This window comes from Podarcis liolepis (assembly GCF_965112155.1).
Source record: "Podarcis liolepis genome assembly, chromosome: 2".
NCBI classification, from domain to species: Eukaryota; Metazoa; Chordata; class Lepidosauria; order Squamata; family Lacertidae; genus Podarcis; species Podarcis liolepis.
In genome coordinates this window covers 24,397,627-24,422,778 of record NC_139555.1, presented here as the reverse complement: position 1 = coordinate 24,422,778, position 25,152 = coordinate 24,397,627, and the positions used below count along the sequence as shown (strand labels likewise).

General features: G+C 44.1%; 1 protein-coding gene across 4 annotated transcripts in view; it reads left to right on the top strand.

The window, feature by feature from the left end:
- Positions 1–23,953, top strand: part of RGS9 (regulator of G protein signaling 9) — a 68,298-nt gene extending 44,345 nt beyond the window's left edge. For 2 of the 4 annotated variants that reach the window (XM_083490028.1, XM_083490030.1), the window contains 7 exons: positions 722–837; positions 1,446–1,533; positions 2,391–2,529; positions 4,823–4,911; positions 11,278–11,395; positions 18,933–19,432; positions 21,367–23,953. In XM_083490028.1, coding sequence (XP_083346154.1) covers positions 722–837; positions 1,446–1,533; positions 2,391–2,529; positions 4,823–4,911; positions 11,278–11,395; positions 18,933–19,432; positions 21,367–21,523 — 1,207 coding nt within the window. In that variant the 3' untranslated portion in view covers positions 21,524–23,953. Of the gene's footprint in view, positions 1–721; positions 838–1,445; positions 1,534–2,390; positions 2,530–4,819; positions 4,912–11,277; positions 16,139–18,932; positions 19,433–21,366 lie in introns of those variants that run through there. The other 2 variants (XR_014522596.1, XM_083490029.1) reach the window with 2 other exon arrangements.
- The last annotated feature ends 1,199 nt before the right edge of the window (positions 23,954–25,152 follow it).

Genomic DNA, 25,152 nt, shown 5'->3' with positions numbered 1-25,152 from the left:
GTCGTTGGTCAATGGGAATCAATAATACCTGCTCAGTGAAGCTATTGCATTATGAATCAAATTAGAATCAGACGCTTTGTGTATAAACGGCCTCGGTCCAGCTCCATTGTTCTGCCCGGAAACTGAGGTCCAGCACCGAGGGCCTTCTGACGGTTCCCTTGCTGCGAGAAGCCAAGTTACAGGGAACCAGGCAGAGGGCCTTCTCGGTAGTGGCGCCTGTCCTGTGGAACGCCCTCCCACCAGATGTCAAAGAGAAAAATAACTACCAGACTTTTAGAAGACATCTAAAGGCAGCCCTGTTTAGGGAAGCTTTTAATGTTTAATAGGTTATTGTATTTTAGTGTTTTGTTGGAAGCTGCCCAGAGTGGCTGGGGGGACCCAGCCAGATGGGCGGGGTATAAATAATAAATTATTATTATTATTATTATTATTATTATTATTATTATCCTGCTATATGCAACAATGCTTAATTACTAGTTACTTGGACTCGAGAGCTCATTGTGGTGTATTGGAAAGCAGAGGGGAAATCTCTATGCTGTCAACCTGGTATGTGTGGAGTGTGTGTGTGTGTGTGTGTGGGTGTGTGGGTGGTGTGTGTGGGTGTGTGCCTGTGCATGGGGCTTCTGCTTTCTATTAAAGCACACAAATAGATAGACTGAATCTCACAGGAAATGATTTCAGAAAGAAACAGTGCAACCTCTTTGCCATTAAACTTCTGCAGGGTGGAAATCCCCACCAAATCACGAGTGGAGAGATGGGCCTTCAATTTTAGCGAGCTGATGAGGGATCCCAAAGGCCGCCAGAACTTCCAGCTGTTCCTGAAGAAAGAGTTCAGCGGTGGGTGTGAAATCGTGTCTCTGCTTTTCCACCTCTCTAGCTCCTCTTTAAAGTGCTGGAGGACTTTGATGTCATACGTGGCTCCCCTGAGATGAATCTCATTTTCCAAAAAAAACCTGCTTCCTTTCTCCCTTTACAATAGATGAGGTGCCCTGAGGTAACAGTGCAAAGAGTACAAATCTGTCCATTATAGCTTTTGCCCATGGCTTTACATCCAAGTGGCTCAAGACATAAAACAATACAAAGCCTGCCGCCACAAAGGGGCTGCTGTGATGTATTAAAAGGGCTTGAAAATGCAAAGCATTTTGCATATTGTAGATCTTCTCTGTATCTGCAAGGCCACAAATGAATAGGGCAAGTAGTAGTATGCCCAGATACAAAGACAGAGAAAGCTCCCATACTTCTGACATTTGTGCAAAAGCAAGAATTCTGGGAAGGGCAACTTTCCATGAGGAGGAAATAAGAAAATCTCTGCACCTGCTCCTAGAAGAGCCAATTCAGGGTTCCCCTTTGCATCACCACACTAGAATCACGTTCAGCCGATTTAGGCTATTGACTTAAAACATTATATATCACGCAGGATTATTTTCCTTTCTCTTTTAATTCAGGGGAGAATCTGGGATTTTGGGAAGCTTGTGAAGATCTGAAGTATGGAGACCAATCCAAGGTGAAAGAAAAAGCAGAAGAAATTTACAAGTGAGCACAGTATATAGTGTTACAAAAACTTTCCCTGGTGTCCTTTTCCTACATTGTACCAGTTTTTGTAAAAAAAAATAATGAAACGAAATGCTGAGTTGCGATTTCTTTCATGTTGTTAGTAGGATTTCAAAGCACTGGTAAATCCATGCAGAAGTCTTTATGTGACCTAGTTGCACATAGATTTCTGCCACATGATAGATGAAAAAAAAAAGCTACTTTACGGGGAGAAGAAGGGTCACACAAATTCATCTTAAGAATATGATTGTAAGCACATTTGCCAGGCAATAAGCCATTCTTCTTTCTAGTGCTGGAAGACTATCTACATGGCCTGAGACTTTTGCACTGAGGAGTCTTTAGAATACAGTGGTACCTTGGGTTACAGACGCTTCGGGTTACAAACGCTTTGGGTTACAAACTCCGCTGACCTGGAAGTGGTTGCTCCAGGTTAACAACTTTGCCCCAGGATAAGAACGGAAATTGCACGCCAGTGGCGCAGTGGCAGCAGAAGGCCCCATTAGCGAAAGCGTGCCTCAGGTTAAGAACTGTTTCAGGTTAAGAATGGACCTCTGGAATGAATTAAGTTCTTAACCCGAGGTACCACTGTATCCTAAGTGAAATGTCAGCTGGAGCCGCTGGAGGACTGGTGGCATTAAAGCTACACATCATTAGGTACATGTGCAGCGTCTGAGATAACAGGAGACCATTAGCGATACCTCTTCACATCAAAACATAAGAATTCCATTCCGTAGGTCGACAGGAGAACTTTTAGAGCAGCCTCAAACAGGAAGTATGGCCCTACAGCCTTTCTTCGCCAGCTTTATTTTAATCCCCTTTATTTTCATTTTCGATTTCAGGACCTTCTTGGCACCTGGAGCCAGGCGCTGGATCAATATTGACGGCACCACTATGGGCATCACGGTCAGAGGCCTCAAACACCCTCATCGCTATGTCTTAGATGCCGCACAGACTCACATTTATATGCTGATGAAGAAGGTTTGTTGTTTTTTTGCTTATTAATTCTGGCTGGCTGTCCTTCCCAGTTATTCAAGTGGCATCGCCATCACTCCCACCCAAGCCTTTTTGAGAGAAGCAGGATTTGCCTGTTGTCCAAATCTACCCTGGTGAAGTTTGAAGAAAACACATGAAATAATCTTTTTGTGACAGCCTTGGGACACCTCCTTTTGGGGTTGACTCGGCCCTTATTTTGGCCATGCAAAAATAATCAAAGCTACGCTTTGATGAGGGAGAAACTAATATACTATTTATGCAGAATAAAATTATGTAAGATCTAAGAATGCCCAAAGTATACAATGGCAGTATTTTTGAAATTAGAAGACAAAACAGGATAGCTTTGATCTTTTGTATAACAGAGCTGCAGTTCTTAATTTCTCTGGCATTTTCCTATAAAGTGGCCCCGTCTGCACTTAAAGCAAACCCATGGTTTCTTTGACTGAACTGTGACTTCTGTTTGAACATCTAAACCCAGTCTAACAGACTAATCATGGTTTGTTTTCTAATGGAATCCATTATGTGAAGCCATGGTATGGTGTTGGCTTACAAACCATGGCTCATTTTAACTATGGTTTAGCCTTGGCCACCCTACCTCAGATGCTTGCTAAGCTGCAGAGGCACAAGGCTGGAGCAGCTGAAAAACACACTAAAGCTTCGGGAAAATGAAGAATGACTTGTTTGCTCATCTACGTAGGAAGCTGTCTTATGCCATTTCAAACCGTTGGTCCATCTAACTCAGCGTGGTCTAAACTAATTGACAGTGGCTCTCTGGAATTTCAGGTGCAAAGCATCTTTTCTCCTGAGCTATGGCCCTTCATCCACCGTCTATGGGATGGCTTGTGGTTTGCTGAGCAGGCAATGGTTAAAACAAGACTTAGTGTTATGTGCGAACACCCCCTTTCCCATTCCTTGGCCTCTTTTCCAGATGAAGGCATACCTGCCTCTTTTCCTGACCTCATGAGGCTGACCTCATAACATTACAGAAGCAGTAGCCAAATGAATAAAGTTGCGAAGGTAGCATTCAGTTCAATAGTCAACTTCTCTGGGGTTCAGCTTTCTCAGAATACTTTAAAGCCTCTTAGTGTGCTTTCAGAAAATGTAATGCAACCACAGGAAACTTAATTTCAGCTGACACCGACTGCAGCTTGACACAGGAGATGGATGGAGGAAGCAAAATAGTTTAACCACAACATTTGTCCTCCCCTCTCCGCCCCAGCAAGTTTGATAATGTGATTTGAAATGTGTTGGGGCAAATGGTGGCAAAATGATGTGTCGTTACAAGAACAATAGATCCAATAGCTTGAAGAAACCAGAAAGCCATCTAGCCCAAACGGCAGCAGCGTTTCCGAGCACAATTCAAAGTGTTGGTGCTGACCTTTAAAGCCCTAAACGGCCTCGGTCCTGTATATCTGAAGGAGCGTCTCCACCCCCATCATTCTACCCGGACACTGAGGTCCAGCACTGAGGGCCTTCTGGCGGTTCCCTCACTGCGAGAAGCTAAGTTACAGGGAACCAGGCAGAGGGCCTTCTCGGTAGTGGCACCCGCCCTGTGGAACGCCCTCCACCAGATGTCAAAGAGAACAACAACTACCAGACTTTTAGAAGACATCTGAAGGCAGCCCTGTTTAGGGAAGCTTTTAATGTTTGATGTATTACAGTATTTTAATATTTTTTGGGAAGCCGCCCAGAGTGGCAGGGGAAGCCCAGCCAGATGGGTGGGGTATAAATAATAAATTATTATTATTGTTGTTGTTGTTAGGACCATCTTACGTCTTCCAATCTCAGTTAGGTAATCCCACCACACTTAGGGTATGTGCCCTGCAAAGGTGCTTACATAATATATAGCTCTGGGTGACTCGAGGTATATCAGGCCATAGCCTTCAAGGAGTCATAGCATATATACCCTTTAATAATACAATTCCCACTTCCTTTCGCTGGCTTTGAATGGCCGAAATGCACACTTGAAGAAGGGAGCGTTGGAGCTTATGTGATGTTTTTTCCTTCCTAGGATGAGAACCTCTCCCCCATCTCTTACTGAGTGCTCTGGCCACAGATTTCTAACCACATGGGCGTTAATTTAACCAGTGGTTTTCATAACACATATGTAATGTGGAGAAGAGATGTTCCGTTGTGCTCTTGGGCGACATTATTCTCTTCCCTTGCACGCCCCCCCCCACCCGCCACTTTGACTCCCAAACAGCTGTAAGGAGAGATGATTTTAATTAGGATGCTTGTAATCTATAACTACCGTTTCCCCTTTCCTTCTCCCCAGTAGGATTCGTTCGGTCGCTATTTAAAGTCTCCGATATACAAGGAAATACTGTCCAAGGCAATTGTGCCGCAAGAAGCCGCCGTGAAGAAAAGGCAAGCCGATTAGGGTTTAATTGCGGGTTATTTGCTGTTGGTTTAAACGAGGGCCTGAGCAAAAACTACTGTGATTTAGGCATTTGCATAATTTAAAGTGGGTTTTTTCATGTTGGGCGGGACAGGCAGATAACCCCTCATTTTGGAGTCTGCAGATGCTTCGCTTCCAAGAAGGATCAGCTATTGTGGAAAAGGCTTTTGCCTTAACAGGAGTTTCCTCTGGCCACTAGCCTGTGCCACTTTCCCCTCTTTCTTTAAAGCATAGCTGGACAGAAACAGCTGTACCTTGCACTGCTGTTGGTTGTTATGGAAACCACCCTATGGTAAGCCTCGTCTGCAGGCTCCTGAAGCTGGTTTATTGAGCAGCAGCAATAAGAAGAGTTGTTAATATTAGCAGCAGTCGTGTATTCACTGAGTGGTTTCCCAAGCTGCTTGAAGGGCATGTTCTCGAGGTCCTTACTAGCATCCTTGTGTAGTAGGCCTATATGTTTACCCTCATGTTGCAGAAGGGGCTGGCTGGGTCTGAGAAACAGGGGTTCCCTACAGGCCAGGCAGCCTGCTGACGTGTGGCGCAGAAGACAAGACTAGTGGCTGGCTTAGCATTCTGCCTTCTGGAATGTGCAGCTCTCACGCAAACTGCAAAGCTGAGAGCTCACCCTACAGGTGAATAACATGATGCAGTTTCTCTCAAGGACGTGTTTGTCTTTACCTTTAAGGGACGATTCCCTCAAACCTTTGCTGCTTCAGATGGCAGAACAAGGCGACTCGTTTCCAGCAAGCTTTTGAAATACAGTGGTACCTCGGGTTAAATACTTAATTCGTTCCAGAGGTCTGTTCTTAACCTGAAACTGTTCTTAACCTGAAGCACCACTTTAGGTAATGGGGCCTCCCGCTGCTGCTGTGCCACTGGAGCACAATTTCTGTTCTCATCCTGAAGCAAAGTTCTTAACCCAAGGTACTATTTCTGGGTTAGCGGAGTCTGTAACCTGAAGCGCCTGTAACCTGAAGCATCTGTAACCCGAGGTACCACTGTATTCCGACTGCTTCTTTATGAAAACTGTTTCCTTCCCACCTCTCCGCCCACTTTTGTTGCTGTTGCAGCAGAGCTTTATTTGTTCTTTGCATGAAGTTTCGCTGTGCGTGTTTTTAGTAAGCTGCTTTCTGAATTGCAAGATCACGGGAAGTGCAAATTTTGAAAGGCGGCTGGGTTTTGGTGTGTTGAGTTCAGAAAGCATGAATTAGGTAGATTCACCTTTAAATGAGAACTGAATCAAAACTCTCTCACCCCCCCCCATCCCTAGTGTAGAATGACATAGGGCTACATCAGGGGTCAGAAACCTTTTTCAGCCGTGGACCGGTCCACCATCCCTCAGACTATGTGGAGGGCTGAACTATTTTTATTTTTTTGCGGGGGGGGGGGGGAATGAAAGAATTCCTATAGCCCACAAATAACCCAGAGATGCATTTTAAATAAAAGCACACATTCTACTCATGTACAATGGTACCTCGGGTTAAGAACTTAATTCGTTCCGGAGGTCTGTTCTTAACCTGAAACTGTCCTTAACCTGAGGTACAACTTTAGCTAATGGGGCCTCCCGCTGCCGCCGCACGATTTCTGTTCTCATCCTGAAGCAAAGTTCTTAACCCGAGGTACTATTTCTGGGTTAGCGGAGTCTGTAACCTGAAGCGTCTGTAACCTGTAGCATCTGTAACCCAAGGTACCACTGTAAAAACACCAGGCAGGCCCCCAAAATAACCCAGATATTCATTTTAAATAAAAGCACACATTCTACTCATGTAAAAACACACTGATTCCCTGATCATCCATGGGTTGGATTGAGAAGGCGATCGGGCCGGATCCGGCCCCCTGACCTTAGGTTGCCTACCCTTGGGCTACATCAAGGGAGAAACAGAAGGTAGCTGTAGCTGCCTTTTGCTATGAAAACCAACATAGAAATATATTACCCAATGAAGAAGCGCTTCTCCTGCTTCTCCTCACCCTTTTCCCTGGGCTGTCCCCAAGCTGGACTTTCTAGTCTTCGGGCAGGTTGTGAGGAAAGTCAGCAATATTTGAGCCCCCTCCCTTGCTCTGTGGCTCTTTGTCAGCCATCATCCCTGTTCTAAGGCACAGTTCTTACTTCCGTGTGTATACACTCAAATGGAAACATGTGTTATATCCCTCTGTTAACAGCAGTTAGAATGGGCAATGTGGCTTCCCATCAATTAACAAAGGGTTCAGAGGACTAGATATCGATCTCATCTCCCTGCTTGATAACATTTGGATCTGCACTAAGAATGTGAGTCTTGGGTTCTGTCTCTTGGCAGGAGAGAGAGTTCAACGTTACCCTGTATAAGATTTGTCTAGACAGAGAATTGCCGTAGTTTAATCAAAACCAGATTCTAGGGAACCCAGATTAAGCATGTGTTTGAATACTCTGTGTATAATCTTTTGAGTGTTCTGTTTTTTAGGACTGCTCCGCTTTTTATGTGGCAATTGTGTTTGTTGTGGCAAGGCCAGTGTTTCCTTCATTAAGTGCATAAAGGCTGTGCACACATGGTAGTTTAAAGTGGATTTGATGCGTCTCATGTTGTCCACTCAACATTGTCCTCATCCAAGCAATTGCCAATGCACGGATCCTTTCGGATGTGGGGTGGGGATGCTCATACCTGGTCTGCTGACATGCACAGGGGCCGGGAATGGGACACCCACGCAAAATGGTCATTGTCTGTAGACTTCCTTTGTGAGTTAGAAGTATCCCGCCCCCCAATTCACATAACACCCTTTTAATCCTGAATTGAGAAATGAACAAGATATCTCATTCACAGCAGTAGCATGTTCTTGCCATATATGGTACACTCCTCCAAAGTAATCCTGTCAGGTGGCTGTTGCGGTTGCTCGAGAGTAACCAGGCAGGACTCCGACCTGTGTTTTACAGGCTTTATTTTGGTGCAAACTATTTACAGTGAAGAGCCCCAAAGCTCATGTCTGGCTCAATCGCTAGCAGACTCCGGGAGTGGTCTTTTTTTGTACCTCCCCCAACATAAAAGTTTCGTTACCCCCAACCGTCTCGGCCCCTCTCTGCGCCTCAGACTACTGCGCAGGATGGGCGATGGCAAAGGCGTGTTTCCCTCCTGTCCGGCTTGCTCAGGAGCGGTGTTGAGGCTCCCACTAGCACCCTCTGGTCCTTGCACCTCTTCCCCACTGGAGGTGGGGCTTTCCTCCTCCCCGGAAGAGGAACTGCTAGGTCTTTTTTATATATATAGTTCCCAGTTAACAAAGTCTCACAAAGAGAATTTCATATGCCTGTTTCAGGGTGTTTGCAAATGCCACCTTCTATCTGCATTTTAACAAGGTGTAAAGGGAAAAGGTAAAGGACCCCTGGACAGTTAAGTCCAGTCATACTTGGACTCTGAAGTGTGTGCAGCCTGCAGCTCTCTAAAATACCTGGCTGCCACCAATGCAATTTTCAAACACTGCTATGTTGCGCAGTTTTGCAAGTAGCACTCGCAAATGTAGTCGTGTTTGCTGTGAAGTGCTTCTGAAAAGGCTTCGCACAGAACCAGAATGCTGCAGACAGCATTCAACTGCACTTTGGAATAATTTGCAGGTACAGAATGAAGTGGTGGCACAGAGCAGGTGTGTGTAAAGCTGAGAGAGTGATCTGCTATCATCTTTCAGCCATGAATATATCTCTGAAAGCACTTGCAGGTTGAAAATCTAAGGAGAGATCTTGTTCCTCCCAAATGGAGTTTGGTTGCTAGCGTTAATAACAGAAGCGCTTGCTTTTTAAAATGTTTTGCTTAGGATTTAGGGAGCACGTATCTGTAGAATCAGTAATCATTTCTTAGGAAGGGGTTTGCATTGGGGGATAAGTCCTGAAATGTACACACACATACACACAGAGAACAATTAGAGGTCACTATCTCAGGCTTGGGGTGCGGGTTAGCACTGTGGGTTAAACCACAGAGCCTAGGACTTGCCGATCAGAAGGTTGGCGGTTCGAATCCCCGCGATGGGGTGAGCTCCCGTTGCTCGGTCCCTGCTCCTGCCAACCTAGCAGTTCGAAAGCACATCAAAGTGCAAGTAGATAAATAGGTACCTCTCCAGCGGGAAGGTAAACGGCATTTCCGTGCGCTGCTCTGGTTCGCCAGAAGCGGCTTAGTCATGCTGGCCACATGACCCGGAAGCTATTGGCTCCCTCGGCCAATAAAGCGAGATGAGCGCCGCAACCCCAGAGTCAGTCAAGACTGGACCTAATGGTCAGGGGTCCCTTTACCTTTTATCTCAAGCTTGTTGACAGACCTATTAAGGAATTCTAGGATATTTCTACTATGCTCCCTTGCTGGCTATCCTAGGTAATTTTCAGATCTCTTGGAATTCTTTATAGTACTCTGAACCTTACCCATCAGAGATCTCTACTCAAAAATGTGGGTGTTTGTTGTTGTTGTTGTTGTTATTTATTCAACATATATTTTGCCCTTTATCAGAAGATCCCAGGACAATGTACAATATTAAAAACACATTACAGAATATCAGTGATAAAAACATACAGACCACCAATAATCAAATAGTCATCTTAATAAGAGTCCACTCCCTCATGCTTTCACGGGCCATAGATTATTTAATAGCCATAGGCCTGGGTAAAGAGAAATGTTTTTGCCTGGTGCCTAAAGACATGTAGTGATGGCGCCAGGCAAGCCTCTCTGGGGAGAGCATTCTACAATTGGGAGCCACCACAGAAAAGGCCTGTTCTCTTGTTGCCACCCTTTGAACCTCTCTGGGATGGGGGACACAGAGAAGGGCCTCAGATAACCCAAAAGTGATCTTTATAAGGCATGAGTAAAGTGGCGACAGGAAATGAGCTTATGCAGTCATGAAGATCTCACAAAGCAAAGGGTTGGTGGGGATGAGCCCAGTCTAGAAGCCAGGGGACAGGGTTCATGAGTCCAGGGTTGGTAACAAGAAGTGCAAGGCTGCCCAGGAGCTGAGAAGTTGTCCCAACAAGTTTCCCACACCAAGCCATCAAGTTTTAAGGCAGACCTTCCTTCTCCAGAGTCACGGCCTTGTCCTGGGAGAAAGCATCGGACTCACCTCCCTATCTGAATCCTGCTCGGCCACCTCAAGCTCAGAGTCCTCCTGAGACTCTTGACAGTTCTCTCTCCTGTCTCAACATTAGAACCAGATGAGTTCAGAGGGAGGCTTCCATCTGTTGCAGCCTCCTCCTCCCATTCTTTCTCGTCTCTGCTCATCTTCCCCCAGAGTCTGCCATCCTGAGTCTGAGACCAGCGGCGCCAAAGGAGTAATGACGTCATGTTATTTGATGTAGGAAATCTTGCTCTCCCTTTGATGTGCACACATTTGCCACTGAAAGTGTGGAACATCGATGTAGGTGCAGCAAATATGCTACAGAAAGGGTGGAGCTACCTCTAACCCTGAGATAGGGATGGGGACCTTGCAGCGCTCCAGATGTTGTTGTGGACTCCCAACTCTCATCAGCCCATGCCAGCATGGCCAATGTTTAGGGCTGATTTGAGTTGGAGCCCGGCAACAGCCACATGTTCCTCATCCAGCCCTGGGATGAAAGGCAAGGACCTCTGACCTTTCCAGCATTTGCTGTCTCCCTTTCATAGAATTGCAGAGTTGGAAGAGGCCCCCAAAGGTCATACAGTCCAGCCCCCTGCAATGCAGGAATCTCAGCTAAAGCATCCATGACAGATGGCCATCCAAACTGTGCTTAAAAACCTCCAAGGAAGGGAGAGTCCACAGCCTCCCGAGGGAGACCGTTCCACCGTCGAACAACTCTCCCTGCCAGAAAGCTTTAGTCGGAATCTTCTTTCTTGTAACTTGAAGACATTGGTTTGAGTCCTACCCTCCAGAGCAGTTTGATTCAACCCCTGATTCATTCCCCCTGTCTGTATAGAAGAAGAAGAAGAGTTTGGATTTGATATCCCGCTTTATCACTACCTCAAGGAGTCTCAAAGCGGCTAACATTCTCCTTTCCCTTCCTCCCCCACAACAAACACTCTGTGAGGTGAGTGGGGCTGAGAGACTTCAAAAAAGTGTGACTGGCCCAAGGTCACCCAGCAGCTGCATGTGGAGGAGTGGAGACTCGAACCCAGTTCACCAGACTACAAGAGTACCGCACTTAACCACTAAACCACACTGAGTTTATGGGATGTTATCCCAGGGCAATTCGTTTTGTAAACAGGCACTGATTAATCCATTGGTGCAGAGCTGGGTTTGATGTGGTTTCTCGACGCTCCTGTGTTTTTCTGCCTGCCCAGACGCCCTCAGATACGTCCGCCTTCCACTGTCGTACACAACGACCCTCCCCTTACTGTCTTCTCCTCTGTTTTCTTTTTTAGCTCTAATAATCCGTTTGCTCGCCGGCACCTCCGCTCCAGCCCCAGCCCCGTCGTCTTGAGGCAACAGGAGGAAGAAGCCAAGGCGAAAGAAGCAGCGGCCAACGTGGACATCACCCAGGTTATGAGCAAGCTGGATCGTAGAAGCCAGCTCAAGCAGGAGCCCCCACCTGCTAAGTAGGGCTCAGGTGTTGGTGAAAAGGCCAAGCGGAGGAGTCGTGAGGGTGTTGGCTGAATGTAGAGCTGCATTTCCTGTCTCCTCCCTGCAGGTGGCAGTGGTGCTTCGTCATTATACGAAACATTTCTCTGTGCTCTCCATCCCTCCTTTCCACACAGCATGTTGTTGCCATGGCGCCCAGAGTAGTGTCACTTCACAAGCCATCGCTGGTAGAACCGTTGAACGCAGATGGCAGAAGTTGCCATGTGAACCTCACAGTGACTTTCCCCATATCAAATGGGCTTGTGTGTGTGTGTGTGTGTTTTAAACAAGGCAAGGAAACAATGTTTTCTATAAACTGCCTGAAACATCCCTCCCGGTTCTAAATATTCGGAAATCGAGATACCATGGCAACTGGCTTCCCTCTTCTCACGCTGCCTGCAAAGGATGGAGGGGAAGAGATGGCAAAAGTGTGCTGTGAGGCACAGGGCAGAGCTTATTCTGGTTTCCGGGCGCTGTTGAGGAATCCTAAATAAGGGTGCATACTTAACACAGCTCAGGCACCCCTCACCTTGCCATGCAAACAGTTCAGATGGTTAAATATCAAACAAAGGGTAGATTATTCCCTCCCTTTCTTTTCAGGGCATGCTTGGGGATTAGGTATTCTGATCAGTATTTGTGGGTGTTAAGCACAGAACCAAGTGGCCGCAGTTGGCCCATACGAATTAACAAGCAGTACGTATTGTGGTCTTGTGCATGTAAACATGCATTCCGCATTTCCAAAGCAACTTGAAGCAGCTGTCTGCTCAAATGCAGATTCGTTTGAGCGGAATAGGAGTATCAGTTGGCTGGGGTGCAACTTGGTCATAGAGAGGGGAAGTCCTTTATGGATTCAGAGCCTCCCTAACAGGGAGGGCCGTAGCTTGGGGGGTTGGAGCATCTACTCTGCATGTTGAAGGCCCCAAGTTAAGACCCTAACATCTCTGGGTAGGGCTGGAGATATCCCCTGGAAAGCTGCTGTCCATCAGGGTAGAGAATACTGAACTGGATGGATCAATAGTCTTGACTCAATATCAGGCAGCTTCCAATGTTCCTTAGGGTTCTTGTATTAAAAGGTAAGCTAACAAATGGAGAACATTCGTTTTCCTCCACCTAACTCCAAGTCCCATTTGGTTTTATTTGCTGTGAAATTCCCCAAAGATGGGAACCTAATATCTTAGAGGCGTGCACATGGGGCTGCCATACTGTAAAGTAAGAAGACGGGTGCTTTTCGGAAGGAGTCTTCCTAATATTCTTGCAGCCCTCTACGGCGGTCTTCAGGCCTGTTCTGGCAAGCAGCTGGCCTGTGTTGACTCCAACAGCCAACCCCCTGGAACACAAGGCAAGCAATTTGTATGCATCGTGTTTGTGGAGGGAGGATCACATGACTGACGAGTGGTAGCCATGTTGACTACCCCTGCATTTGCTGAAAGTTTAAGAATTGAGATATGGTATTCTAGGCAAGAGGCTTTTTCTCTGCCGTAGTGTGGAAAGCCAGTTGACAGCCATAGGGATCTATCCCTGCTTGCTGTGTAGACTGAAAATAACATAGGTCAAAGCCATCGGAGTTGTACTGACTGGAAGTGTTGAATAAAATGTAGCCTCTCTTGTTTCCTTCGTGGGCATAGTCAGGAGGACTTAAATGCTTGCCTCCTCACACCCTCTCAAAAAAAAAACCCCTAATCCAAAAACAACTTCATAAGTCTGGATCAAGAAGTGTTTAAAACATTCCGGAATCTTATGGGCATCTGAATGGAATCGGGACTCCCTCCTACTCATCTCTTTTCCCATTAAGTTATTTCAGCTGTATGATTTATATCTCTTTATCATCTGCTCCATCTCTGGGCTTGCTTGCAGTTTCTCTCTCCTCTTTGTCACTGCATTTCATCATTTCCTGCAAAATGCACTCTGACAGTGGCAAACAGAACACCACAGTCAAAAAGGCTGCGAGAAAATACCCTCCCCCCCACCCCACAAAAATGCAATATTAAAAGCAGTGTAGGAGTGATAGCTTCTACCAGCTCAAGGAAGTGTAAAGGTAGCCAAGGGAAATAAATAAAAATGTTGTCCAGTAGCACCTTAGAGACCAACTGGGTTTCCGAGCACAATTCAGAGTCTTGGTGCTGACCTTTAAAGCTGTAAACCGCCTCGGTCCAATATACCTGAAAGAGTGTCTCCACCCCCATCGTTCTGCCCGGACACTGAGGTCCAGCGCCGAGGGCCTTCTGACGGTTCCCTCACTGCGAGAAGCAAAGCTACAGGGAACCAGGCAGAGGGCCTTCTCGGTAGTGGCACCCGCCGTGTGGAATGCCCTCCCATCAGATGTCAAAGAGATAAACAACTACCAGACTTTTAGAAGATATCTGAAGGCAGCCCTGTTTAGGGAAGCTTTTAATGTTTAATAGGTTTTTTAATATTCTGTTGGAAGCCGCCCAGAGTGGCTGGGGAAACCCAGCCAGATGGGTGGGGTATAAATAATAAATTATTATTATTATTATTATTATTATTATTATTATTATTATTATTATTATCTGGTTATAAGCATTTATTTCGTAAGCAGAGTCCCATGAAGCACTCAAGTTTGAAAATGCGACTATGGAGATTAGCTCATTAAAGGAAACCCCATACCTTGTCTTGCCTCTTTGTTTATCGAGGCCAACATGGAAACAACAGAATAGCCTGAAGCAAGAGGTTTCAAACTGTGTTTCAGGCAACCTTGAGGTTCCTTGGGGACTTCTTCAGTGGTAACTTCAGCAGTGGCAGCCAAAAAGTGCATACCCATCAGTGTTGATGCCCCCCCCCCCGCAATGTACAGTGACAGAAGAGCATTGGAAGCACTGTAGGTTACATTCTCCATTTACATGGGATGACTGTAAGGCCAAGGACATAGTGGGTGAGATTCAACTAAGTTGTGTGCATTGAATGACGTCCGCTCGCCCCTTCTCCCCATCTGCTCTGGAGTTTTGGTTGTGCACAAATACCCCATTTAGCACTACACTGAATTCCACCCAGTATGCCCTAAAAGGTACCCTAAAACCCTTTGTAATGAGTAGGTTGGCTTCAGTGTGGAAAGAGTTCAAGTTCACCAGTAGAAAGCTTGAAAACTGCTTAAGATACCACAGAGCTGTAAGCCTGTTTGTTGGCCTCTAAGCTTGTGCTGTCTTCCATCTTTCTTTCCTTGTAGCAAATATGTCAGTGCATGTATATGATGTCATTGCTTTTCATTTTCTGTTAAATGCCCAAGATGGAATGGGCTTCACATCTAGTTAAATAAATTAAGAAGAGGGGGACTTCTAGTGGGATTTCAGAATACTGCTTTATTTTTCTCACTTTTCCTTTCTTTTATCTCCTCTGGTCAAATAAAACTAGAAAGCGAAACCATCACTGTGCTTGTCTGTCATGTCTTTTGCCTCTCTTCTGTGCATCTTTCATTTGATCATACTGTGTTGCCTCTGTCCCATTGGTTTGAATTGGTTTTCCTTTTCTAAAATACTGGTGAATAGTGCATACGTTGATCCTTAGTGCTTCAAGAGAGCTTGAAAAACCATTGTGTAAGACAATGTCAAATTAGGTAGGCTTCTACTTAATTTGTCAACATTAAGTCTTGCTACATGTCTTAATCATAAGGTACCATCTTCTAAAACTGCCTTCTACTGGCTGTGTTTGTAGCAATACCAGAGCCTAATAGTCTTCAGAAGCTCCTCATTTACATCCTTATCCTAACTATACACACCCCAGTCCTATACACCTGTACTTAGACGTACTTCTAAGTAAGTGGGCATAGGAATGCAGCTTTCATAAAGGGAAGCTGATTTCAACCTGGCCACTATTTGCTCCTCTACCCCACAGTCACATGGCAGGAAAAAGTGGTGGTGGGGAAAGATCACAAAATTACTGGGAACACAATTATGCTACTGCAAAGTGTGTAGTGAATCTAGTGAAAAGAATGAAGTTACACTTGGATCCATTCCCCAAGGGGTGACTGCCTAAAAGGCATCCCACCTCACGCGTGAAGGACAGTTCCTGACAGTTGTTGCAATGTAAGCCCAGTATCTGTGCAAGATCACACCATTCTGTCTCTGCTTGATGGACTACTCCTATGTATTCTCCATTATATTTGGTTTAGGATTTGTGGATCCCTTCTCTACAGCGTGTCTAATTCAACAAACAGAGAAATTAGATAGCCACAAAGCAGACTAGAAAACAACAAACACTTAAATAACCAAACCAAACCATTTTGAAAAGCAGAGCTCAGTTAGAAACCTTGTTGTACAGATTAAGTCTTAACCTGATGCCGAAATGAGACCCAAGAAGGCAATTCTTTGATCTTTCGGTGGAGGGAGTTCCAGAGACGATATGGCAATACTCAAAAAGGCAATCTCCCCATACCTAGAAGGTTCTCAGAAGAAGACATTAATGGTCAGGCAGGCTCACGTAGTCTGAACTGTTGTTCAACACGATAATCGGCTATCAGTTAAACTTTGAAGCTTCCCTTTTTTCACTTTAGAAAAATGACAACACAGAACTAAGCCACATTAGAGTTAGTTCTTTAAAATGCAAGGGCACCCACTGAAACAAATAGCCATGTTTGAATACATTATTGTTGTTTAGGTTGCATCCAACTTAAATCATTGCATGTGCAGAACAACTCCCACAAGCACAACCAAACCCACTCTAGAGGGTTGGGGGTGGGGGGAACCCAGAGCAGACTTAGGGGGAAAGCAGGGGGTGGGTGGGAAATTCCTTTGCACTTGCGGGAGAATTCTGTGCATGCAATTATTTAGTTAGACAGAATTATAGGGTTGGCTCCATCACATTTTTATCGGTCCACAAGCCTTTCGTTACATATGGTACATGGCACAAAGTAAGTGAAACATGCAATTTTTATAAAGTTAAACAATCCAGGGCAAATGCCCTATAAAATATCAAGCCATTTTGTTAGAGGTTATTCGAGTGTCACTGATGAATTCCTGGATCATCGTCCTTGGGTACCTGCCATCAAACATCGCTTCCTTCTGGCTTGCACCAATATGACTGGCACCATTTCATTTATTGGCATATATCAAGGCCGTGCGTAAATTCATATTCCATATTTTCTCCCATCTCTCTTCATGTATTCATTCCACCAGCAACATATCTACATCAGCAGCTTTGGCTTTGTCATGCAACTCCGAATGTACTTCACCTGATCATTGAGAAAAGAAGAGAGAGAAAATGTTTCTCTTACCCTACTTTTGAAAAAAAAATAAGAACTTGGTAAGAGATGGGAAGGAGAAGCTGACATTCAAAGTGAGATTCCTTCTTCCCAGGACCATGTTTTTTAAGTAGAATACCAGAATTTATTACAGTGTGTCAAAGCTTTAATTAAACATCTTTACAGTGGTACCTCGCAAGACGAATGCCTCGCAAGACAAAAAACTCGCTAGACGAAAGGGTTTTTGGTTTTTTGAGTTGCTTCGCAAGACGTCTTGCAAGTTTGTTTCCTTTTTCTTAACACCGTTAATACAGTTGCGATTTGACTTCGAGGAGCAACTCATAGAACGCGGTGTGGTAGCCTTTTTTGAGGTTTTTAAAGACTTTGGTGATTTTTGAAGCTTTTCCAAAACTTTCCCGACACCGTGCTTCGCAAGACGAAAAAAATTGCAAGACGACAAAACTCGCAGAACGAATTAATTTCGTCTTGCGAGGCACCACTGTACTTGAATTGGATAGGTATTACAGTGGTACCTCAGGTTACATACGCTTCAGGTTACAGACTCCGCTAACCCAGAAATAGTGCTTCAGGTTAAGAACTTTGCTTCAGGATGAGAAGAGAAATCGTGCTCCGGTGGTGTGGCGGCAGCAGGAGGCCCCATTAGCTAAAGTGGTGCTTCAGGTTAAGAACAGTTTCAGGTTAAGAACGGACCTCCGGAATGAATTAAGCACTTAACCTGAGGTACCACTGTATTTTCGTCCTCCCCTTTTAATGCACTAACTTTTTTCCATGTTTAGTAGCAACTTTTATTGGTTATTGGGTACTTTGTACATTGCTTTGCACATAACTGTATTGAAAGGCAACTTTGGCAGTATTCAGACCATCACTTTCGTTTATCTTCGTAATGTTCCTTTTCACATTTTATGTGATCATGGTGGAATCTAGTGAAAGTTTTAACACTCGTTTCCATGTGAATTGTTTGCAACCCTGCCAACTCGGAGAATCACAGGAGTTTTGCACTGACAAAATCTGGAGCATTGTATCAGCAAACTCTTCTTTACTGCCATTTAACATTTAGCATGGCATGCTGGTATATTGATCAAGAAGCCATCGTTCCATAACACAAGATACTGCAATGTAAAGGGAACATTAGAACGCGGGACAGAACTAAAGCAATAAGCCCCACATCTGATTGAAGATCTGAAATCTTCGGGGGGGGGGGGGGACGACGACTGCTGGATAGAATGGAGGGTGGGGAACAGCAATAAGAAGATCAATCGAATTATGTGCATCCTTCCTTCAGGTGAAGCAAGATGGCTGGCCGGATTAGCTAATGTTTCAAAGAATTAAATAAAAAGCCTTATGGGTCAGCTGACTTAGATCTGTCTGGAAATAGGATGGGAAAAGAAGAGTTTTGTTCCAGTCTCTGTAGCCCTTGGGGTCCAAATGTTAATACAACAATCTTTTTTTTTTTTGGGGGGGGGACTAAATGTGACCCACAGCTGCAACAGTAATAGTAGAGTTTCTTCCCACCATTCACCTCATCATTACGTTATCCTTCCACCCTTCATTTATATGCATTTCAGTCTGATATTGAAGCACCTCTCCTTGTCTAAAGAAAGTTGCAGCATGTAACGGCGATTAATTTTTTAGAGGCATATTCTTACCCAAGTCCTTTCTGAGAACAACTAGCAGCAATGGGATGGGTCATATTATGTGGTGGTATGTAGCTAAAGGGACGCGGGTGGTGCTGTGGGTTAAACCACAGAGCCTAGGACTTGCCGATCAGAAGGTCGGCGGTTCGAATCCCTGCGACGGGGTGAGCTCCCGTTGCTCGGTCCCTGCTCCTGCCAACCTAGCAGTTCGAAAGCACGTCAAAGTGCAAGTAGATAAATAGGTACCGCTTCAGCGGGAAGTTAAACGGCGTTTCCGTGCGCTGCTCTGGTTAGCCAGAAGCGGCTTAGTCATGCTGGCCACATGACCCGGAAGCTGTACACCGGCTCCCTCGGCCTATAGAGCGAGATGAGCGCTGCAACCCCAGAGTCGGCCACGACTGGACCTAATGGTCAGGGGTCCCTTTACCTTTTCCTAACTAGCTAAAGGTGAGGTGAGAAAGAGAACCAAATCAGGACTAGCTCCATGGTTTTGTGGGCCTTCAGGTAAAGAGGTGGGAGCATGAGAAAGGCTGGCAGATACAACATGCCCATGCTTCCTAGGATTTCCACTCTGCTTCCTGTGCTGTAAATGTTCTCCTTTTCTTCCATACAGTTGTGCCAATTCACTGCTCCTGTTCCCCATCTGGCCATTTACAGTGGTACCTCTGACTCTCTGTCTACGTCCAATGCTTTCTCTTCCTCACGCCGTGTGCCTAGTGATCGTCCTCTCCAGTGCCCTGGGCGCATTACTCTACCAAACAGCGCTAGCTCCTCCTCTGTTAAGGTAGCCCCAGACAGCACCTCTGTCACGGGCAGGAACTGGGATGGGCCTAGCTCTAACTCCGCCCCTTCCTTCATGGAAAGCACTGAGATCGCCATGGATTCTGAGCTGGAGCCCTGCCGCAGCTCCCAGTACCCTATGAGCTCTAAGACCAAGCTGCTGCCCAAGCCCCAGATGTCCTCATCCCTCAGCAGGTTCCTCAAACTGGGATGCTTGAACTCTCCAATGTTTGCAACGTTCTCACCCAAGTGCCCTGGAGTGACTCATGGGAAAGTGCAACCACTCGATGGTCTGAACCCACAACTGCAACAGAGGTCCAAAAAAGTGTCCAAGTGAGTATCCCTCTGAGTTATTCCATCGTGCTTTGCTTTGAGAGCTGCTATAAGGGGAGATAAGGATTGGGAAGAACTCTGATTGTGTATGCATCTTAATGAGAAAATATCTAATTTGCCGTTGTTATCTAACCAATACAGTGGTACCTTGGTTTGCATATGTCTTGGTTTGCATAGGTTTTGGATTACAAACACATCAAACCCGGAAGTGCATGTCCCGGTTTGCAACCTTTTCTTTGGATTACAACCTTTTTTTTATATTACGAACAATTTTTGGGGGGAGGCCCCATTTACGAAAGCGCGCCTTGGGTTACAACCTGTTTTGGTTTACAAACGGACCTCCGGAACGGATTATGGTTGTAAACCAAGGTACCACTGTACATGAATGGAAATGTCTCTGAACTGTGGTGGTTCAGTTCTCCAACCAATGTGTACTAAAATACATCCATTAGATGAAAGTGTGCATAAAAATGCATCTCTTGGTGAAAATAACATGGAGAAATGCATTGCTATGTTAGGAGAAATTGCTTACAAAAATGTGTATATTAGTCAAAACTGCATGCAAAAATGTTTTGCCCCCAAATATATTTTCTTAAATTTCCACAAATCTCACATAAAATCCCAATACATAATATTTTTTTCTTTTGTTTTATAGACTTCCCATCCCATTTTTGTTCGTGTTTCCCCCCCACCTCTATGCTGCACCCTATCTTCCCTCTCTCGTATCATAATCATAGTACAATGATTTCTGTTGCTCATAGTTCAAATCCTGCTCACGAATTCACCATATTATAACATTTCTTTATAAATAGTCTGAAAAACACTACTGTTTTTCAGTGAAGCAGTCATTGTTAAGTCCCCTTATTTTAGCTGTTAACATTGCTGATTCAGCATAGTCCATTACCTTGCTTATCTGTTCTTCTTTGATGGGAACTTCCTCATCTTTCCCTTTCTGTGCATAAAGAATCCTAGCTCTTATAGTTACATACATAAAAAAAACCTTGACCATCATTTTTTGAACTACAAAAATGTTTTTATTGGGGGAAGGTTTGCACTGAAATACTGATAGATTTTCATGATGATTTTTTTTAAAAAAATATCAAATATGTCTGCAGAAATGTGGAGAACTGAATTTAAGATTGGGAAAATGAGAAACTCAAATTAACAGATTCATGCATCTCTAGATGGACATCCCCCCTTGTGTGTCTCTTGGAAGAAGCCACTTCTGGTTTAGCCATAAGTTCTGAACTGTGAGAGCATTTGCATTTTTTTAAAAAACTTACACCTTAGGAATCTTTAGCCTAGTATTCCAGTTATTAATTTATTGTGGTTGGGAGCCACTTTGTAGGTTCCACTGTAGAACTGAAAGGTGGGATACACATGTTTTAATAAAATAAATAAATTCATTCACATATTAATTCCAAATACATCAGCCAGCCGCATCTGTGGGACAGGAGCCTCTAGACTCAGAATGCAAATCACACACCATATTTTTCGCTCTATAAGACGCACCAGACCATAAGACGCACCTAGTTTTTGGAGGAGGAAAACAAGGGAAAAAAAATATTCTGAATCTCAGAAGCCAGAACAGCATGAAGGATCGCTGCGCAGCGAAAGCAGCAATCCCTCTTGCTGTTCTGGCTTCTGGGATAGCTGCGCAGCCTGCATTCGCTCCATAAGACGCACACACATTTCCCCTTACTTTTTAGGAGGGGAAAAGTGAGTCTTATAGAGCAAAAAATACAGTACCCTCTGGTTGCCCCAGAAACAATTTGAGGCAACCATAGTAATGGGGAACTGATAGGCACATGTGCTGGAACATCCCCTGTTTTGATTTTATCACAATAGCAAAAGTCCAGGCCAAACACCTTGCTGTTGGAATGTCTGTCTGGCAGATGCCCACACTGTGACGAGTTTTTCATTTTGCATCCCAGCTTCTTCCAGATAAAAATGGAAATACCTCTGGAGAGCAAGGTCTACCCAATAGATTTGGAGGAGGAAGAAGAGGGCAGCCACTGGGCTTGCAAGGATTCTGCAAATGAAGTTATCTGCCCATGGGAGAATCTGATAGAAGATGGAAAAGCTGGATAAAAAGAAGCCTTTGACGCTGTTTGGATATTTTTAAATGGTTAATTTTTTATCCTGCTCCTGAATTGGCAGGTATAATTTCCGACAGTTCGATTGATTTCATAATGCTGTTAAAAGGAGTGCAATGGAATAAAGAATGAGAATAATCCACATGGATTGCAAAGCAGGAACCCAGATACATATTTATTTCAAAATTCAGAAATTTAAGGTTGGCCTTTTTTTTGGCAGTTCAGTGCCATCACTTCCTGGTTTCTTTTATGTAACTCTTAACTACATCAAGTGTATTTAGGAAACTCTCCTGCTTTGTTAGCCTTTCAGAACTATTGCATTTGTATTTATTATGCCTGTGCCCTGCTCTTCCTTTGGAAGGTCAGATTTACGTATATCTCCTACAGATCTCCTAACCAGGTACTGATTAGGTTGACATTTGCTTGGCTTCAACAATGCTATAGCATCAGGTACTCTTCAGGCCCGATATCTAACTCTGAGTTAGACTCAAATCTTGGAGTGGAAAATATATGTTTGATACAACATCATTTTCATTTATCAGATAAATATGACATTTTTTCGTTGAACTTTAATTGCCCTTCACAAAATCCTTTGCAAACATCTGTGAAGAGAAGATTGGTATTTCCTTATCAGGAACTTCTACTGCAATTGATGTAGCTAAATTGACACATTTTTCTTCTTTTTTGTGGTTTCATATTGAATGTTATTTGCTAAATCCACATGACTCTGGGTGATGATGAAGGTTGCCTTCTGATAAACGGCTTGTAGCTTCTGAGTGAAATCAGACTCAGGTTCTAGACAATCCTATGTCTGGGTAATTATAAAGCTGATGAAATATTGGTAGCAGGGTCCTGCCTTTTTATGTTGCTCCAGCCTTGCAACATAGTCCATATTTCAGCAAAGCCAAACACTTGACACAACTAATTGGAAGTCCGTTGTCTGTTCTTACTTTTAATCCCTTAGAGAACTTTCAACTGCAATGTTATTCATCCTTTTTATCTTGTTGCATTCTCAACAGTTTTGTAAAGGTAAGTCACCATCACTCCTGTTTTATATATAAATAACAGCTGAAGGGAATGACTTTGTCCAAAGCCACACAGACAGACACAGGGCATCCCTGTCTTTGTCCAGCTGTCCACACGCTGAACCGTTCTGGATCTCATCTGCACCGATTTATCTGCCTGAGATGCCTGCAATAACTTCATGTTTGTGATAATCTTATGGTTGACCAGAGGCCTCATTTCATGCTAACATGCCCTGTGGAACGCCCTCCCACCAGATGTAAAAAACAACTACAGTGGTACTTCGGGTTACATACGCTTCAGGTTACATATGCTTCAGGTTACAGACTCTGCTAACCCAGAAATAGTACCCCGGGTTAAGAACTTTGCTTCAGGATGAGAACAGAAATCGTGCTCCGGCGGCGCGGCGGCAGCAGGAGGCCCCATTAGTTAAAGTGGTGCTTCAGGTTAAGAACAGTTTCAGGTTAAGAACGGACCTCCAGAACGAATTAAGTACTTAACCCAAGGTACCACTGTACCAGACTTTTAGAAGACATCTGAAGGCAGCCCTGTTTAGGGAAGCTTTTAATATTTAATAGGTTATTGTATTTTAGTCTTCTGTTGGAAGCTGCCCAGAGTGTCTGGGGAAACCCAGTCAGATGGGCGGGGTATAAATAATAAATTATTATTATATTATTATTATAACACAGTTAAATACTAAGAACACTTCTGTATACCAGCCCTGCATTCGGACTTGTACCTGCATCAATGGCACCGCAATATCAGATCAGTTCTTTATTAGGTCCATTTTCAATCTGTATTCTCCCCTCCCGCATCCCCACGACCTTCCCTACAATTGGGACCAGTCACAAGATCAGAAACACTAAATCCAAAACACCTCTACAAACAATTTGGGGATCAGACTGTCAAATCTAGTTCGATTTGGTTCAAACAAGTTTGAAACCCATTCCCTCTTCCTAAGCAACTGTAGGATTTAGTTCTGTATGGAAAGAATAGTTTTCTAACAGAGTTATCAGCACATCACCAAACCATTCACATAATATTTGGGATGTAAAACCAGTCTAAACTGTAGAGCAGATACTTCTATATTCTTCTGAAACATGAGCCCCTTATTTGTTACCCACTTTCTCACTGAGGTTATTTTTTGCTTCTGTTTCCCTGTGTTTGGTTCAGCTGAAATTTGCAGATTGACTGCATCTCCATCAAGCGTTCCTCTATGTTCATATATTTGTTTTAGCCTTTAATAAACCAACACTGCACAGCTTTTTCAGCTGTCTGCCCTCATTACACACTATAGCTGCCTTTCTATATGGGTGATTTCCTGATAATTGAGTATATTTCCTTTATCTGTATCAAGTGTTTTTGCTTCTAATGAGTTATAAATAAAACTACTTTGAATGACTCTGCTTGCGATAGGATATTTATGATCAACATGTTGTGTCTCTCTTACGTTTTACTTGTTTTGATTTCATTTTTATTATTATTATTATTTATCAATTCGTATATCACATGCCAAAATGCCTTCCAAGTGGTTTACACATATAAAATCAATACATGCACAACGATAAATCCATCGGAGCATAAAGAAATCCTTAATTAAATGCACCAGATTTGCAGAAGTTGCGTGCTAATGCGTGGTGATCACTTTCCAACAAAAGTGCTGCCTTCATGTCTGAGAATGAAGACTTGAGTGTTTGTACACAAACATGTAATGTAAAGCAGCTCTCTTTATTAGGTTTTGTTCCAAGGTGCTGGGATTATTATTATTCAAAAAACAACATCCTGGAAACCAAATTTCCTTTTAAAAATTCCTGTGGCCGTAACTTCTTGGTAGAGTTCACCGTGTTCTCATTTTTCTCAACTTTGATCATCGTAATAGGGAAAATGTGTGCGCCTTTGTGTGAATGTGAACACATTCTGCTTTTCACCTCTTAGCGACTTACATTCTCCGGAATCTGGTCTCCCCTCTTGCTGCATTCTGAAGTTTATGGCTATGTTTTAGTGTGACTTAAAAACAAAAAAAACAAAAACAAAGATCATGGCCACTGGTCCCATCACCTCCTGGCAAATAGAAGGGGAAGAAATGGAGGCAGTGAGAGATTTTACTTTCTTGGGCTCCAGGATCACTGCAGATGGTGACAGAAGTCATGAAATCAAAAGACGCCTGCTTCTTGGGAGAAAAGCAATGACAAACCTAGACAGCATCTTAAAAAGCAGAGACATCACCTTGCCAACAAAGGTCTGTATAGTTAAAGCCATGGTTTTCCCAGTAGTGATGTATGGAAGTGAGAGCTGGACCATAAAGAAGGCTGATCGCTGAAGAATTGATGCTTTTGAATTATGGTGTTGGAGGAGACTCTTGAGAGTCCCATGGACTGCAAGAAGATCAAACCAATCCATTCTGAAGGAAATCAGCCCTGAGTGCTCACTGGAAGGACAGATCGTGAAGGTGAGGCTCCAATACTTTGGCCACCTCGTGAGAAGAGAAGACTCCCTGGAAAAGACCCTGATGTTGGGAAAGATGGAGGGCACAAGGAGAAGGGGACAACAGAGGACAAGATGGTTGGACAGTGTTCTCAAAGCTACCAGCTTGAGTTTGAC